Source organism: Neopsephotus bourkii, unplaced genomic scaffold (assembly GCF_033783945.1).
Source record: "Neopsephotus bourkii isolate Nb327-2 ecotype Australia unplaced genomic scaffold, CSIRO-AGI_Nbou_v1 NB_53, whole genome shotgun sequence".
Classification (NCBI taxonomy): Eukaryota; Metazoa; Chordata; class Aves; order Psittaciformes; family Psittacidae; genus Neopsephotus; species Neopsephotus bourkii.
Window position 1 is genome coordinate 6007898 of NW_026900570.1, and position 17070 is coordinate 6024967.

Sequence of the window (17070 nt, forward strand, 5' to 3'; positions counted from 1 at the left end):
TAGGACGTGGCAAATCTTGGTGTGTTTTACAAATGCAAAATCCTGCTTCCCAGGTAAGATGAGTTTTAGGGACAAAAAAAGGGAAAAATCCTTTCTGGGGACCCTTAAGGAATGTGCTCAGTTTAGCCTGGGAAGGAGAGCAGCTCAGTGCTTCCAAGTAATACCAAGAGACACAACAAGGAGGTTCCCCTCCCACACTCTCCCCTTTCCCCTTATTAATCTGTTATTGTTGGAAATGTTGTGGAGGCTGCCCAGGACAGAGCAGAAATCAAGCATCAGGATTCATGCTGGTGTGGGAAAGCAAGTGCTCTGGCAGGACACTGGAGCTGCTCATTCAGAGCTGCCGTAGGAGACAGCACCACATGTCCGCTGCCCCTCATCACCTGGAGCAGACATGTGAGTGTGTGCCCCCTTTGCTTTGTAAAAGGACTAAAGGACTTCCTCTGATCTGCCCAAGTCTCAGTGCCAAACCATCAGGAAGGCTTTGACATTATATGAAAGAAACTGAAGTCTTGGAAAATGCCCTTAGAGCAAGCAGAAGGGTGAAAGTCCAATGCTTACACGCCAAGGAAGTAGCACCCTTGCAGGACAACACACCCTCAGACCACAGCCTGGTGAGCAAACAACTCTCTTTGCCTTCTCTCTAAAGAGGAGAGGTGACAAATTAAAGAAGCAGGCAGATGTACAGCCTGAAATGAACTGCTCCAGTCCATGTGGTGCTAGTACATCCTGGGGCTGCTCTGGCTTGGGGGTGCATTGGCTCAGCCACTGAGGGAGGGTGATGCTGCCAGCCCAGGAATCAGGGGGCCACAAGCAGTGGCCTCCCTCCAGCTGCCCCTTTGTCCCCAGAAGTGGACACTGATGACATTACCAAATGCTTTGGACTGTCAAAAGCAAAGTGCCCTGCTCAGCCATGAGTTACTACCTCCTGCTCAGCCCAACCCCACCGCTGGTGGGAGCCAGGTGCATTCCAGCTCTCCTGGTCATAGTTTTCTCCATAACCTACCCTGGGGCCCAGATTGCCTCAGATTTTTTTCCTGTGAGGATCAATCCCTTAATTGATTCTCACCCTCCTTCCCATGCTGCCTGCTGTGCAATAAATAGTCTGGAACCTGTGCCACCAAACTGGCTGAGCCATGAGCATGAAGCCCAGGTTGGTCCCTTCTGCTCCCCACCAAGGAGGAGGGTCCCTGCTAGGACAGGTCATGACACTGGCTGGGATGGAATGAGTCTCACCAGCCTCCTTCCCTGGGCTCTCCTGCAGAGCAAAGCAACTTGTTCTCTTACCTCCCCACCCTGCCTGACTGCTTTCCCAAATGACTTCACTGGTGGAAGTAACTCCAGACTTCCCTGCCACTATTCTGCCTTGCTCATTTCTACTAATTTCAGAACAGGGAAAAGGATTTGGCACTTCATAAAATATTTTTCTCTTGTCCTTGTTTTCTCCCATTCTGCATGGACTGCAGGACAAGTCTTTACAAGCCTCCTTACAGCAAATTGATATTCTATCAGATATTCTATAGGTGGGCTGGTGAGACACTGCACGTTCCCTGCTGCTCCTCCTGGACGTGGTGCTCAACACCTTGGTATCTGTGTCCTTCTCTCCCTCAGCACTTCCTTGAAGGGTCAGGTAAGAGGAAAAATGGAGACTCCAGAACCAGGAATAATGAGAGGAAAATTTCCTTACTCCACATCAAGCTTTTTTCCCATACGTCCTGCATCCCTAGGCTCCACTATGGTTTTGGCCACCCCTCTGTCCTGACACTGTTTCCTGTCTGTGGGAAGTAACTTAAAGTGTGAAGGCAGGTTGACTTCAGTGCCATTTCAAATAAGGGGAGTTCATGGTTATCTTCCCTAGAGAAAGCAGTGCTGTCAAGGTGTGGTGCCCATGACAATTAAATACAGTCTGTAGTTTTAATGCCATTAAATTGTACTGCTGCTGAGGGTAGTGAAATTAGAGAGCCTCCAGGACCTGGCCACTCACCTTAAGAGCTGCATTGTTGCATGGGTGCATTAGCAGATCTGGGAGAGTGGCGAAGAGGAGGGGAACGGGCAATCCATAGCACTTGCTTTAGCTAATTTGGGTGACAATGGGATCAGTTCAGGTTGGGAGTGTAAATCCCTGTGGAACAATGAAGTGCCGTAGATGCCCCCAAGGCAATGAGAAATATTTCCCTCAGACCTCTAAGACTTAGTGAGTTGAATACTCCCCTTAGGGTCAAAGGGATACTTGGGGTAAGATGCTTAAAAGATTACCCAGTTGTGCTTGTATGAACACTTTACAGTCTCGTGGCTTTTGGCTGCTCATCTGAGCACGGCTCCATTGCCAAGGACAGCCAGAACACCCATCTTCCCTCCAAAACCACCTCAGCTTTCCCTGGACTCATCTCCCATAGTAGACCCCACCGGCTCTCAGCTCCTAATCCTCTCCCAGGCATTATCAGGAGGAACACAGGACACCTGTGGAGGCTGCAGCTTCATCATGCGATTACTAAAACAGGGTTGACACGAGGGTGAAGACTAGCCCACGTGGGACTGGCAGCAGTGTCCTGGCAGTGCATCAGACCTACCTTTCCATGAAGCTTTGCCCATCGAGCAAAGAACATGTGCTTGCAGAGTCGGGAGGGAGTCCCACAGGTCCTCTTCCCTGTTGTGGCATTGATAACCTCCAGGTCGGTGCTCCCCACAATCCAGTTCACACTGAAGCTGGGAGATTTTCCGGGCTGCCGAGCATCAGCGTGGCTAATCCCTGGCAGGAGGGAAGGACACCAGTAATATCCAGTTAAACATTAAAACCTTCAGAGGCTGCTAACATGGTGAGTTGCTCTGAAACATGGCACATTGCTAGCATTGTGCCCTGTATGTGCTGTTATCACCTCCGGTTAAATGTTACCAGGCTGAGTACCTTAGAGAGACATAATTTAGCAATTCCTATAGATCTTTTTCCACCCTACATGCAACCTTTCTTTAGCCTAAGGAAAGCCATTAGATATAGTGTGTGCCATTGACAGCAGTGTGACGGTTGCTGAGTGAAATCTTTCAGAAAGGCTTTAATGGCATAACCGGTTTTTACAAGGAGTGAAGCAGCAAAGTGCTTTTGCCATGAATTCCTCCAGGTGCGCTTTCCACGGTCCAGCATATTTATCTGCTATTAACTGCTGGGGCCTGGCTGTGACAGGAAGTCTAGATCACAGGGGGTATCCACAGGGGATAAGGAAACACAAAACATACATTTCATCATCACAGAGAGAGATTATTAGATCCAAGTTAATAATGACCTTGTAGACATTGCAGACCTACACAGAAAACTCTTGTTCCCCACCTTGCGTCTACCTGCAAGATTCCTACCGTGTACGGGTGCAACAATCTCTTGAAGAGATAGTTACTGTCCTAATGGCAACATTTTGGACATCTTTAAGTGGGATGCATCTCACTGAATTTTAGACAGCTACAATGATGATGTTTTCAGTCATCTGGGGTGACTGTATGACCTTTGTGTCATTCGCATAGCAAATTTTGGACATCTGAATCACACACTGGAGTCCACAGTCTACAAGGGTGAGACCTCCCTAGGCTCTAAATGCAGATCAGGGCTGCAAGGTCAGGTGTGGGTGTGGGTATGAGAGAGAGTTATTTTTAACGAGGAAAATTCTTAACCATTTAGTGTAGTTCCAACCTTTCCGTCACTCTCTGTTGCTTTCTTATTCCTTATACCTGGAACCAGGGAAGGATTAGTCCTTGCAAGGAAATAAGGGGAATAAAGAAGGTGGTTGGTTCATTTTCCAGGACAGGATAAATGCAACCAAGTGAGCTCTGCCTTGCTCATTAGTGCTTTTGTGAGCAAAGAACCAACACCGAGAGCTTCCAAGGCTGGAAAGACAAAGAGACCTGAAGCAGCCTGCATATGTCGGAAAGGTGGGCACTGGATGGTGTGTCTGCATTCAGCTGCTGAGCCCCTCTCTGCTGATTTGCTGCAGGAGCCCCTAGCCTGCAGACCTGGACAGCAAGCCGCTGTGGTGAACAGGCAGGTGGGACTGTGCTGGTGGGAGGAGCTGCCTGGCACAGCCATGGAAGCACAGGCCAGGGCTGGATCTCTGCTTCCAAATGGCAGCTCCCAGTGGAGCCCCTGCTTGTGGCAGCTCCAGCAACACCTCAGGGTTTGCACAGCTTGATGGGACCTGCTTTCATTGCTCCTGGGTGGAGGGTAACAGAGACAGGCCCTTTGTGTTTTTTGCTGAAGGGTTTCAAAGAGTTTTGCAGAGAGAGGGAAGTACTGATATGGGCTGTTCAGAGAGGAGGAGATTAAAGGAGAGAGATCAAAGCCCCTCCTTTCCCAAGTGCCCCTTCTTGCTCAGGGATCTTCGTTTTGGAACAAGTGCACATTATGAGCATCTGCTAATCTCCGGCAGAGTGGGAAGGAGATGGGAGTTGGTGGGAATGCAGCATTCATCACCACGTTAAACATGCCAAGCTTGGTAAGCCCCTGAGGGAGACCATCGGAGAAGTAGAGAGCTGCACAGGGTCGGTTATGGCAGAGACGCTGCCTCTGCAGGCACCTCCTGCATGGGGCCTCTCAGCATCATGGGAAGCAGTATCAGTGAGGGACATGCTCCCTGTCCACTCCTGTTCCCTGTGTGCTGGGAGGGAGCTGCAAGAGCCAGATGAGCATGCACAGAGAGAGAGGTGGCCACTGAAGGGAAAAAAAAATATACGGCATTACCACTTTGTATCGGTGGCAAAGCTGGAATTGCTGAAATCACCTCAGTCACTGGGACTGAACTCACTACTGTGTATAGATGAGACTTACAGATAAGTCATAATGTCAGCCAGGATTTGTAAACACATTTATATCATATTAATACCTCTCCCAATTTCTTTTCCCCCGAGAAAACAGATCAGTCTGCATCTAAAACGGTGGTTCACCTAGGCAACGGGATATAAACCAAGAGCTTGAAAATCAGATGGGTCTCTGATGCTAGTCAAATGCCTCTATACATAACAAGCTGAAAACAGATCAAAATCAGCCGTTTGACACACTGCACCACTCTGTCGAGATAGCACCCAAAAGCTTAGAGGACTTGAGTGCCAAAAACCACGACAGCAAACACCCTGACAAGCAAAGTTGCCACAGGCCACTAAATAAATACAAATGTGAAAACACTGACCAGAGGAAATGAAGGGAAAGGCTGCACGCAGGACACAGCAGGCTGTGGGTACCCACCAAGTGGAGGCTGTGCACCCTGCCCAGCCTGGGACCTCTCTCTGCTCTCAGTGGACCACTGTGAGAGCTGGATGCTTGCACAGTGCCTAGAAAACCCTTCATGCAGGTTTGGCTTTCGTGTTTTCTCTTCACAACTATCACATATAAGTACATGTGTTTATGTAACACATAATGATATTGTCACATAATTTTCCAAATGCAAGAGAAGAGGCTTTAAAAGAGAAAACATGAGACTCATGACACGCAAATATAGAGACTAGGTATCTCCTCTGATTGTTGGTTTTGGTCTTTCTTCTACACTTTTTGCATGTTTTTCTTTTGACAAATAATTGTTCTGATTTTATTTGAAAAAGAACATCCAAATAATCTAGATAATTTTCTCTCCTTTATGTAAATCATCCTCATTAAAAACAACACAACGAGTACAATAGGAGACTGTAGAAACTGGAAGGAAAAATCTTTGTGCAAATAATATGAACTTGAGCATTGTGGGATATAAACTGAAATCTGTTTTCATTCTCTTCGCAAAACCTCATGCCTCTTCAAGATACCGTTTAGAACGGCCTCAATCTTCAGAGAACATGAAATAAAAATGACATAGGAATTTCTCTTTCTTCTAAAAAATACACCCAAGATTAATCCCAGTGAATGAGTGGATTTCCACCTGGCTGGGACTGGTGTGCGCAGCAAACCTTACTGGTTATTTTTCTGAGGGGCCAAGGAGTTATCTCAGGGTATCTCATCACACACGATGACTCTCCTCTCCTTTGGAAAGCTTGTACTGCTACGATCAAGTGACAAATAATTGGCATCCTTATATTTGAAGGACTCTGCAATTTGAAATGTCTGTCTGGTCACTGAGACAAGTGTGGGAGATGGAGTTGCCTGGCTGGGATTGCTGCGGTTTGGTCTCTAACACATTTGGTATGGCTTTTGGTAGGTGCCCATCTCCTCTGTCACTGGATATCCTGTCAGCACAGTTTTCCAGGTAAGGGAAGTATAGCACAAGGCTCAGCTATGTAAGCTTTAAGCAGCATTGGCTCCCTGGGATATGTGGGGGAGGGAAAATTACAAATAATGGCTTTAGAGACAAAAACAATGTAGACAGAGAGAGACAGATTCCTCCCACTGCTTATCCTGGGCTGAGAAAAACCCACAAACACCACTGAAAGCAAAGCAAAAGCTTTTATACACACAGAAGTCTCTGGGAGGGAGGAAGACAGCCATGAAACAATCAGATATTTAAAGTGACACAAGGATCCCTCTGCATTTCTATCTCCCTTGAAATCTCTGGCATTGACTCTTGGACATAAATAAACACTTGGGCCAATATGAGCAAGGCTACCCCAGCAAAGCAAGAGCTGTTCTGGGGTTAAATCTCTTAATAAATCCCTTATTGTGTTTTCAGCCTTTCAACAGTTCAGGTGTATTTCCCTGTACATCCCACAGAGTGAAAGTGGGTGTAATTTTTGACCTTATGTATGGGTGAACTTACAATGCATTATGGCTGGAACAGGATGAGATCAGCTTCTCCAGTAGGAGATGCAAGGGCTTCTACCAGACTGGGGTGTGCTGCTGAAATAACAGCCAGGTTTGGGAAATGAGGAGATTTTTCTTAACCAGCTGCAAGTCCTTTTCTCTCTCCTATAATGAGGTGTGGGAAGGCAGAGGGGGCTGAGTCATGCCCTGTCTGGGCCAAGGCAGGAGAGGACATAGGATGCAAGAGGCATGTGGAGCACAGTTTCCTGGATACTCGCATTGCTCAGACTTTGGCTAGCTGCACTGAAGAGTTAAAAAGTGGAGATAAGCTCTTCAAATAAGGACGAGCCTTCTGACCTACTCACCTCATAACACATACATGCACATCACACTTGCCAGATGTACTAACCACACAGAACCTGAGAATTTCCCCAGTGGCTAAAGTATCACTTCTGCATCAGCCAAACTGATTTTGTCACAAGGACATGTTAAAACAAAACCAAACAAGAACATGAAATAAATAAGGGGTAAATCAGCACTCTCCTGACTGAGGAACCTAGAGGACTTTGAAAGTCAGTGGTGTACTCCCACTAAAACATCCTGACCTTCCAACTCTGTAACCTTGACATTGTATTGGTGTGTCAGGGAATCCTCCTGAGGAACAATTTTCAGGCTAAGAGTAAAGTAAGAGTCTAAGCCTCTAGAGAACTGGTGGCCCTAAGCACTCACGTGCCTCATGAGGATCTGAAGGCATTCAAGACTTTGTGGGATTTTGCTGGGATGAGGCTGGACAGCTGCTGCTTGGCTGGGGATTAAGAAAGTGGGAGTCAGGGGGATGGAGAAGAACCAGAGACATGGAGTAGGAACAGGTACTAGGAAGGCGAAGTGATGGCAGCAAAAGTAGTCTGAAAGATAGTTGGAAACCACAGAGATGGTCACATAACAGGCAGCAGCCTCATCTGATCACAGCAATGCCTCACTGAGGTCTCTGACCTTCCTGACCATGGTCTGCTGAATGAATGAACAGCTCTTTTCTTATGGTTGTTCTCTTCAAACACAATGGCTAGCAAGTAGTAAAGTGTCAGGGGCACTGGTGGCTGGGCTGCATGCACAGTGCCAGAGATGCTGGTTCTCCTGACTGACATTCATGTGTACACTGGGTGAGGAAGAGTGGGATGGGAGCGAGTTAAACTTGATATTTACTGAAAACATTGTCCCTGGTTTTTATAAATCTTTTACTTAGTCATACACTTTTTTCCACTTTGAGCATTCTTTGTACAGTGTTTGTTTTGTTGGTCTGCTTCTATCCACTACTGATGCTTTTAGTGGTCACTGCATATTAAAAAGGAACTGGATTTAAATGCATCAGATTCTTCATTTTGCAAATTCATACTGTGCAGGAAAAAAGGAAGCATGAGCTAATGGTTCACTTACAAACAAGTAAACATTCCTGTTGGTGACTAGCACAATTAGTGATGGGAGAGGGGATCGTTCGTCTTGCAGGCAGGTGTTTGCTTACCACTGAGAAGTAGCTGATTGCGCCGGTATGAAGCTGGCAGCTGACCAATGTCTTCTATTCTATGGCTCATTACCCGGGAAAGGTGACCAGTGTGGTAGAGGCTCCCCACAATGATGCTGTGCAAGTACATGGGTTCGATGAAGGAACTGAGGAGAGCACCTTGGAGCCCAAGGATGTTCCATCTGGAAAAGAAATTCAGGAGCAATAAAACACATGGGTGGAAGAATGGCCACAAGACAGCTGCCCTGGGAAATTCAGCGATGGCAAGCATATGGACCGGATGAGGGATGAAACCATTCCTGTCCCTGTCCTATGGCGCATGAAGCATTGCACTGTTGGGTTATTATACATCTATGGACTGATTCCACCTCTATAATGCTTTTAGATTACTGTGACACCACTGAATTAAGGGATATGTGTCTGTCTTGTGTCATTGCAAACAGAGGCCTCTTGTTGAGAGATAATCTTTATAAAAGCGTTTTGTGTTCGATAAATGTTCATTTAGCATGTCTTCAACAGAATTATTTTTATGCATCTATAATTTGACACTTGCAATGGTAGATTTAAAATGAAAACTTTCCTTATTAGAATCATAGAATGGTTAGGGTTTGAAAGGACCTTAAGATCATCAAGTTCCAAACCCCCTCCCATGGGCAGGGACACCTCGCTCTAAACCATATCACTCAAGGCCTCGTCCAACCTGGCCTTGAACACTGCCAGGGATGGAGCATTCACAACCTCCCTGGGCAACCCATTCCAGTGCCTCACCACCCTAACAGGAAAGAATTTCCTCCTTATAGCCAATCTAAACTTCCCCTGTTTAAGTTTTAACCCATTACCCCTTGTCCTATCACTACAGTCCCTAATGAAGAGTCCATCCCCAGCATCTCTATAGGTCCCCTTCAGATACTGGAAGGCTGCTATGAGGTCTCCATGCAGCCTTCTCTTGTCCAGGCTGAACAGTCCCAACTTTCTCTACCAGTGTTTACCATTTATCATCTATTAGTACCATGCTTTAGTCACACAGCCAAGACAATAAATGACATAGGTGGCCAAAATTCCCACAGAATTGTAAATAATTTTCCAAAGCTTCCTGAGCTAACATTTCCTTGCAGGAATGAGCATGCAGATCTGAAGACATCCATAAGAACCAAATCCTGATCCTGAAAAATAAAAGAATAGTTACACTTTTAGGAAACTTATTTGTAACCAATAGTTTGACCTGCTCTGATGTATTCAGAGTGATGACTATGTCTCATTCTGTTGCTGCCTTAAAGGTGCAGCAAATTGATGGTGGAAACCTTCACCGGCCTTCAGTCTGTTAATGACTGTGAGCTCCATACTACTGATGTTGGATTAGTTGCCAGAACTGTTCTGCATTTTTATAGCCTATGAATATTTACGTCTAGCTAGGCACAAATATGACAGGATGCTTGCTCTAAATTCTTCAGAGGACAGGTAATTGGTTAAAAAGTGGAAAAATTATAAAGAGGAAAGAAGTCATGATGCTGTTATCTTCTTGGCAAACCTATTTAGCTCAGTCCGCCTAGGAAGGTGTTCCCTACTGCACAAACACTAACATGCTCTCTTACACTTGGATAATATTTTTATGTAAGTGCAACGCTGTCAATCTCTTTGAATGGTTCTGAGTTCAAGAGTTCAAACTGAAAATGTTTCAGAAAATGTAGTTTTGGAGAGCGTATTTTGGCTCATTAAAAACCAAAACACCAGCAGCATTTGGAACTTCGTAGCTGACTGAAGAAAAGGGTAAGAGGTGCTTGCTATTTAAGGCAACATCCAGTGGCTGCCATGCTAAATAACGTGTTTAAAGCACAATCTCCATCCGCGGCAAGCATTATGTAGCTAATTTCTTACATCATTGTTCTTTTCATTAATTAACATTTCTCAACCGTTAGTGCAATTATTGCAGTGCCTCCGTGCTGTATGTGTCTTTTCATGATTAATAAGGAGTCATTATATTTCCCTTTCCTGAAGCAGTCAATTAACACGGTATACTTTCCATTAATTACTGAATGTTTAAAACCAGCATGCTGTACCTGGAGAGCAATCTGCTCTAGGAACCTGTGACACCAATTGCTTTAAAAAGTTCTCTTTAAATTTTATTCCAAAAACACAAGCAATTTAGCTGGCTATATTAATTTGCCTCCGAAGCAGGGCTGTGAATGAGAAACATCTTTTAATCTCATGCAAGAAAAGGCAGCCATCTGGCTGCTGAGGATTTCAGAGTCAGACTCTCCCCATCTCCCTCTGTAAATGCAGGTCATTAAAGTAATGTGTTCATCTACATAAAACTCAAATGGAATATAAAAGGTAATATTTATATACAAACAATTTAGTCCCACAATTTAAACAGTCATTGGTTTTATGAAACATTTACTTTAGTCAATCAGATTTGCATAACTTCATTTGAGGAGAAAAAAAAAGTGTGGTCATTCCTGCAAATAACATCATTTTTAAAGGAAAGAACTAGCTGCCTCTTTGAGTAAATATCTTATCATGATGCAAAATTAATAATGCAAGCTTAAGAGTTGAGTTCAGCTAACACTACAGAGCCTCCGACCAGCTTCTAAGGCGAGCAAAAAAATTAGACAGTGATATCTTTGTCCAGATGGAAACATATCAGATATCGGTGTTGTTTTCAACACTTGACATTTCCTTAAAAAAAGCTTGTATCTTTGCTTGACGGAGAGAAAAAATGCAGCTAAACAGAAAAACAACATATGTTCAACAATATTTGAATTTTAGCAATATGCACATCACAAGAAATCATCTGAGCTTTATTTACCAAAATAGGGGATTGTGTTTAGATCATAAATTACAAGGTAATAATGATTATTTAATTTAAATTGTTTGCAAGGAATCTTCATTTTCTTTAGAGATACTTCTCTGCCTAATTCTGAACATGTTCATCTTAGTGCAAAGAGGGATTCGCATGTCAATGGAATTACATTATTGGAAATCATAATACAAGCATGATCAGGTCATCCCCTATGTATTAAAAGCATTTAATAAACATTAATTAGTTCTCACAATGCTGCTGTGAGGTAAAGCCCCATTTTTATACACGCTGGGGAATCCAGGCAGAGAGGCAGTATGACTTGCTGAAGTCTCTGCATTTTTCAGAAGCAGAGCTAGAGTCCATGGCTTCTAGATGCAATAGTTGTTCTTCAAGACAACCCTGTTTTCGCATCACAAAGGAAGACCCAGGACAGTGCAGGGGGCAAGGAAACTTCTGTATCAGCCATGGTGGGTTTTGACTCCTAAGTATAAGCAGCTGCAAGACAAATGAGACAGAGGGGCTGGACCAAAAACATGGGAGAAGAAACATAACAAAGAATACAGGCCAAGAGAGCAAGCCATGCTTGATGGATAGAAAGTGGTGTAAAAAGAGACTCTCCCAGAACCAGACAGCATCCTACAGTAGGAAGGACAGAGAAATCAGAAAAAGTGCAGAGACCTAGAAGGCAGTATTTGGTGGGAATTGCTTGCTGGATCTTCTTGAGCAATGCCAAGGCTGGTGTCCACCATGATGATGGTGGGGAAATGAGATGAGATGATGGCAATGCCACGCGTACATCAGCTGCTTCCCATGCAACACAACACTGTTTTAGCAGCCTCCAGTCAGAGAAGATGGATGAAAAAGCAGAGAGAGAGCTTTGCTTCAAGTCTAACCCAGGTTTGGTAAAGTGTTTGGCTAACTGTTTCTTTCTGGAAAGCATCCTCAAGCACACACAAGTTCCACTAAGTCAGCACAATTCCTAGGAAAAGAGGGGTCCTGTGCTGAGCTGGTCAAAGTTAGACCTTTGCACTGCCGCCGTTGTCCTTCAGAGCACAGTAAAAGCATATTAATGATGGGGGAAATTTTCAGTACTCATTGTGCTTCTGTTCTGTGGATAAAAAGACCTAACTTGGAGGGCAGCCAGTTCAGTATTTTGCATAAGCAATAGATTTAGCTTACAAATATTTGAGAGATCTATTATCCTGTGTTTTGTACATCCCTTGACCAACACACATGACTAATGAACTGACTCGCTCCTTTGATATCTGGACATCTATGGGATTATTTGTAGGTAGATGATAGGGAAGGATCTGTCTGAACAACAATGAAACTATCAATAAGGGTGTTCATTTTTGAAGGGGCTATTTCTCTGTAGCCTCATTTAGGCCTACGAAAGTAGCTGTGTTCCCATCTGTAACAAAGTGCCCTCTTCAAATGTGGCTTCTCAAAATAAAATTATTACTCAGAGCAATGCAGTGTTACATTTTGGGTCCTCCATATATCAAAGTGACTTTTCTTGCTATGAGGAAATATGCTGGATCATTCTGAATTTTCCTAATTGTGCAAGATTTTAAGGGCTGTTTTCAAGGGCACACGTCTCTCTAATAACTTATATGCTGTACGCTTCATAATAACCCTTCCAATAAAGTGAAAATCAACCCACTGCTCCCTTAGTCACAGATCGTATTTAAAAAACCCCGAATCTTCAGCAAGCAGGATCAATAAAATCAAATGTCTCCCCTTTCCACTTAAATAAGGGAGCTTTTTGTGCTTTGAATGGATGGAAAGTATACCCTTCCTTTTGTTCAAACAGCAGATATTACTGCACTTTTTACAAAGACAAAATCCCGCATCCAGTTTTCAATATCGATAATCCCTGAATAAATATATTTTTGCCTGTTTGTCAATCACGGAAATGCCAGCAATGATCCGGGAAGCATCCCAGAGTAGGCAGCCTTTCTTTAATTAGACATTGTGCTCCCCCAGCCCTGAACATGGAGTGGGCTGGGGGCAAGGCCTGGCAGCTCCCACACTGCTGGCAGCCCAAGGACACCAGTGAGGTGTGCGGGGAGATGTGTCCCTAAGTCATAACCACATCACAGCCCCACACCTGCATGCTGTAGCATCCTCTCACCAAGTGACCCGGTTGCAACCCCTCGCCATGACCAACCAAAATATGGATGATAAAAATACTGAGGAAGGGGATTGGGGGCAAACCCGTAGGGGTGCAAAGGGCTGCAACCTTGCTCAGGTCAGCAGCCTTGCTCAGGTCAGCATGTGGCTCCTCACGCATTGCTGAGCTGTGGTTTGACACCTGGAGACTCTGCTGAGTATTGCCAGCGTCGGTTTGTACATAGCATGACCCAAAGCTGAATGCTGATACTCAGGGCCGAATCCTGCCCTCACACTGCTTTGAAACTGAGTCCACCTGCTGTTGAAGCTTGGTGAGACTGAAGTGTCTCCTCTGGACCTTTGGAAATCTTGCCCATTATAAAGCACTGCTGATGAATTTCAAAGCTTATTTTGTTAAGGCTTCTTACAAAAGAATCCTCTTTTTTTTTGGTCATTATTAACAGCTTTAAGTCTTACCTGCTTGGCATGTTGTTAACCTCCTGTACCAGAGTTTCTATTACCAATATTTCCAGCTATGCTTTACACAGTATAAATTGTTATTCAGGCTGGCCTGTGCTCAGCAGAACACCTGTGGTGTTCCTATTTATACGACCATTTAGCTATTATTGGTTTGGAAACTGGAACTACTGCATTAGTTTTTGATCTGTATTTTAACAGTAGGTGGTTTATATACGTTTTCTGGAACATACTTTGTGGTGAAAGATTGAAATTGAAATCACAGTCACACAGAAAGGGGTTAAGGGAGAGAATTACAAATCTTGTGCACAAATCATCTCTAATTGAAGATCTAGCTGTGTTAATTGATTTTCATTTACATTAATATGCAGCCTTTGAAGTAGCTTTTCTTGAGAGTTACCTTGTCAAGCTCAGTCTTCTGATAACAATGGCTCTGGTCGACAGACTAACACTAAAATAGATCTAAGAACGCCAATTTCTAACACTGACTTTTAGTCTTGCATTTTTTTATGCTACATTTAAATACAGATTAGTGTGCTTAACTCATCCTGTAAAATGTTCCTTCAGACACCCACTGCTAAATCCCGAAACAGTGCCTTAAGACTATATTACCTTACAGTACTTTGAACATTTTCTCAGTAAAGATTCCTACCATCCTCTAGCTTGTGGGCCCAAATAATCCACAAACCTTAGCCATGGGGCATGAATAGACTGTCAGTGCTGTAATGCAAAGTTTGGAGGTCCTTCATTACTGTTTGTGTCATTTTACAGGTGAGTTATAATTTAGATGTTCAAGGTCTTATTTAACCTCTGGGCTTAATGTCACTGTTTTACTGAGGTATGAGGAAGTGGATGACCATTAACCTGGTGGCAAGAAAACACACAGTCTTTCAAAGGTGACCTTTTGAGAAGCAGTAGTAAGAAAACAATTTTAAGGCCAGAGTTTACAAAATAAACACTGAGTTCTGGCTTTTATTTGCTGAAAAAAGACGGTTTTTGAGATCATTGCACCCTCCAGATCCTGCACCCTGCAAAGTACATTCCTCAAGCCTGTCCTTCGCAAGCAGACTTCTGAAAGAGGACAAGTGCTACAGCTCATGCATTTACAAGTAAGTCTATCCACTATTAGTCTGTGTAGATGCAAGTTTGATGCACAGAAGGCTCGTATCTCTCTGAAGTAAATACATTAGCTAGATATCCTGTCAGAACATGCTCTGCCCTGGTCATTGCGTAAGATTTCCAGTCCCCTTGCTAAGGTCTATCAAGGAAGAGAGTCTTGGGGAAGAGCAGTGCACTGCAGAACTCTGACTCTGCTGGGACCATTTGGATTGGTTGATTCTGGGAGAAATAATTTCCTTAGTTTCTCTGCATTGAAGAAGAAGGAATCCAGGTGCTGGTGATGAGATATATAAACGATGGGCTTAGAGCACAGCACAGGAAACGTTGTATAGAAGGGAGGTGGCATGCGTTGTTAAAGCAGGGGCATGGTGGGCCTAGGGGTGAGCCATAGTGGAAGGAGACTGGCATGAAGCTCAGTGTTCACATGAGTCAGAGGGAAAAGCATACAGAGAGAAAGGCAATTTCTGCACCCTGTGGCAGACTATGAATTTCCCCTACAAGTCTATCCAGAGGGTGATGGGCTTGAGTAAGAGAAGTGAATAGTTCTTTCATGTTTTGTCCAGTCTTTCAAATTCAGGAATAAGAAGTAGACACATTTGGAAATTCTTATTTTATATATGTGTGCTTTTGAATGTATGAACTATCACCTGCAAATCTGGCACACACGTACACACTTTGTGTGCAGTGGGAAACCAGCAGCGTTGTGCAGGGAAGAAGAGAGCACTGGGCTGGCTTTGTGCAGCTGGAGACATAAACAGAGAGCTGGTGTCCCTGAGGCTACAGGGCACCCCTGCAGCTGGTGGAGACCTTAGCACCTCTAGTCCTCACTGGTCTGAACAGTGCTGATGGTCCAAGACAGAATTTAGTGCCTAACCTTCCTAATGTTTGGTTATTGGATTTAAATCCTCAAAAAGGAGCTGGACTCTAGAGATATCCTTGGTTTCTACCCAAATGTGTGTGCCTCTGTGTGTGTGTGTGTGTGTGCATGCATTTGTGTGTGTGTGTGTACATATGCCAGCAACTGCTGAGACTTCCACCACGAGCAGCAGTAACCTTGCACTGACCTTCTAATACGTAAAGGTATGAGCTGCTCCTGCATCCTGCCTTAGTATGAGAGAGATGAAAAGAAGTTTAATTTGGTCCAGTGTATGAATGGGTTTGCTCTTATAAAAAAGCCTAAATTCTCTTAGGACTATAATGCCTCTGTTGACATAAAGGTCTTAGTACAGGTTATGATTTGCATCAAGAGAATGTTAAATGACAGATTTTTTCCTCAAACAGCTGATCATTTTTAACACGATTTTGCTCATGATATTGCTGCTTTTTCACAAGTGTATACTGTGTACATTACAGAGGAAAATGAAGGTTGAAATCTCAGGTGTTGTTAGTGTAATTAACAAACTACAGGTCTAAAGAATGTGGTTTAATCCTAAAATGTGACATTGAGAGGCTGAACTCACTTCAACTGCACTGTGAGACTCGTAGAAGTTGCGAGGGTAAAAGCTTACACTCTCTTAGGGTGGGTTATTTGGGGATACACAGAGCCAAAACTTTAAATTTGCACATATAAATGCATGGGTTTTTAAAGCCAGAAGGAACCACTAAGATCTAGTCTGACCTCCTTTATAATGCAGTCACAGAATTCCACCTTGTAATTCTCTGCCTGAGCCAAATAACATGAGTGTTCATGCCAGAAGTGTTTGTGCTTTAATTCAGTAAGGGAATAGGTATGATACCAGGCTGTTTATCCTGCAATCTCAACAAAGCCACAGAGCCCAAATAATGCATACCAAACATCAAATTCTCTCAGACTTGTGGTGATAGTAATAAAAATTGCTAAATGCCTTTGAATAACAAATAAATCTGATTAAACCACTCTCTGCTTATGGCTATCCTGTGAGCAAGAAAGAGCATAAATTGTTAGAGACATGATTTATAGAATATTATTCACTTTTCTGAGTAACTCTCTCCATTCTTGGTTCTTTGATATTCTGATAGCAATGTCCTTTGCAAATAATGCAAAATGATGTATATTTTAGCAGCTACTGGCTAGGCTCTCAAGAGGAAACATTCTCTAATAGCTCAGCGCTCCTGAGGGGCTTTTACAAGCAATAAAATCCAAAGCATACAAGCCAGATTTTTGTTATATCTTGCTTATACAAACATGAATTTCAGGTTCTGAGATTTGTTTTTTTTTTATTTCAAGACAAGTACAGATACTGTGCAACCAGACTGCTGCATCCTGCAGACATTTGAAGAGTCAGATATCTGTGTGGTAGAGCAAATATCTGGAGTCTGAAGTGTGGCACAAAACCACCTACTGAGCTCTTCAGAGGGGCAGGA

The 17070-nt window shown here is 43.8% G+C and overlaps 1 protein-coding gene across 1 annotated transcript in view; it reads right to left on the bottom strand.

Moving 5' to 3' along the window:
• The window catches only part of ADARB2 (adenosine deaminase RNA specific B2 (inactive)), a 309490-nt gene that overhangs the window by 3594 nt on the left and 288826 nt on the right, over positions 1-17070 (bottom strand). Inside the window, exons 8-9 of the mRNA XM_061349646.1 lie at positions 8220-8401; positions 2571-2749 (exon numbers count right to left, since the gene is read on the bottom strand). Of these exons, the coding sequence (XP_061205630.1) occupies positions 2571-2749; positions 8220-8401 (361 nt within the window). The remainder of the gene's footprint in view (positions 1-2570; positions 2750-8219; positions 8402-17070) is intronic.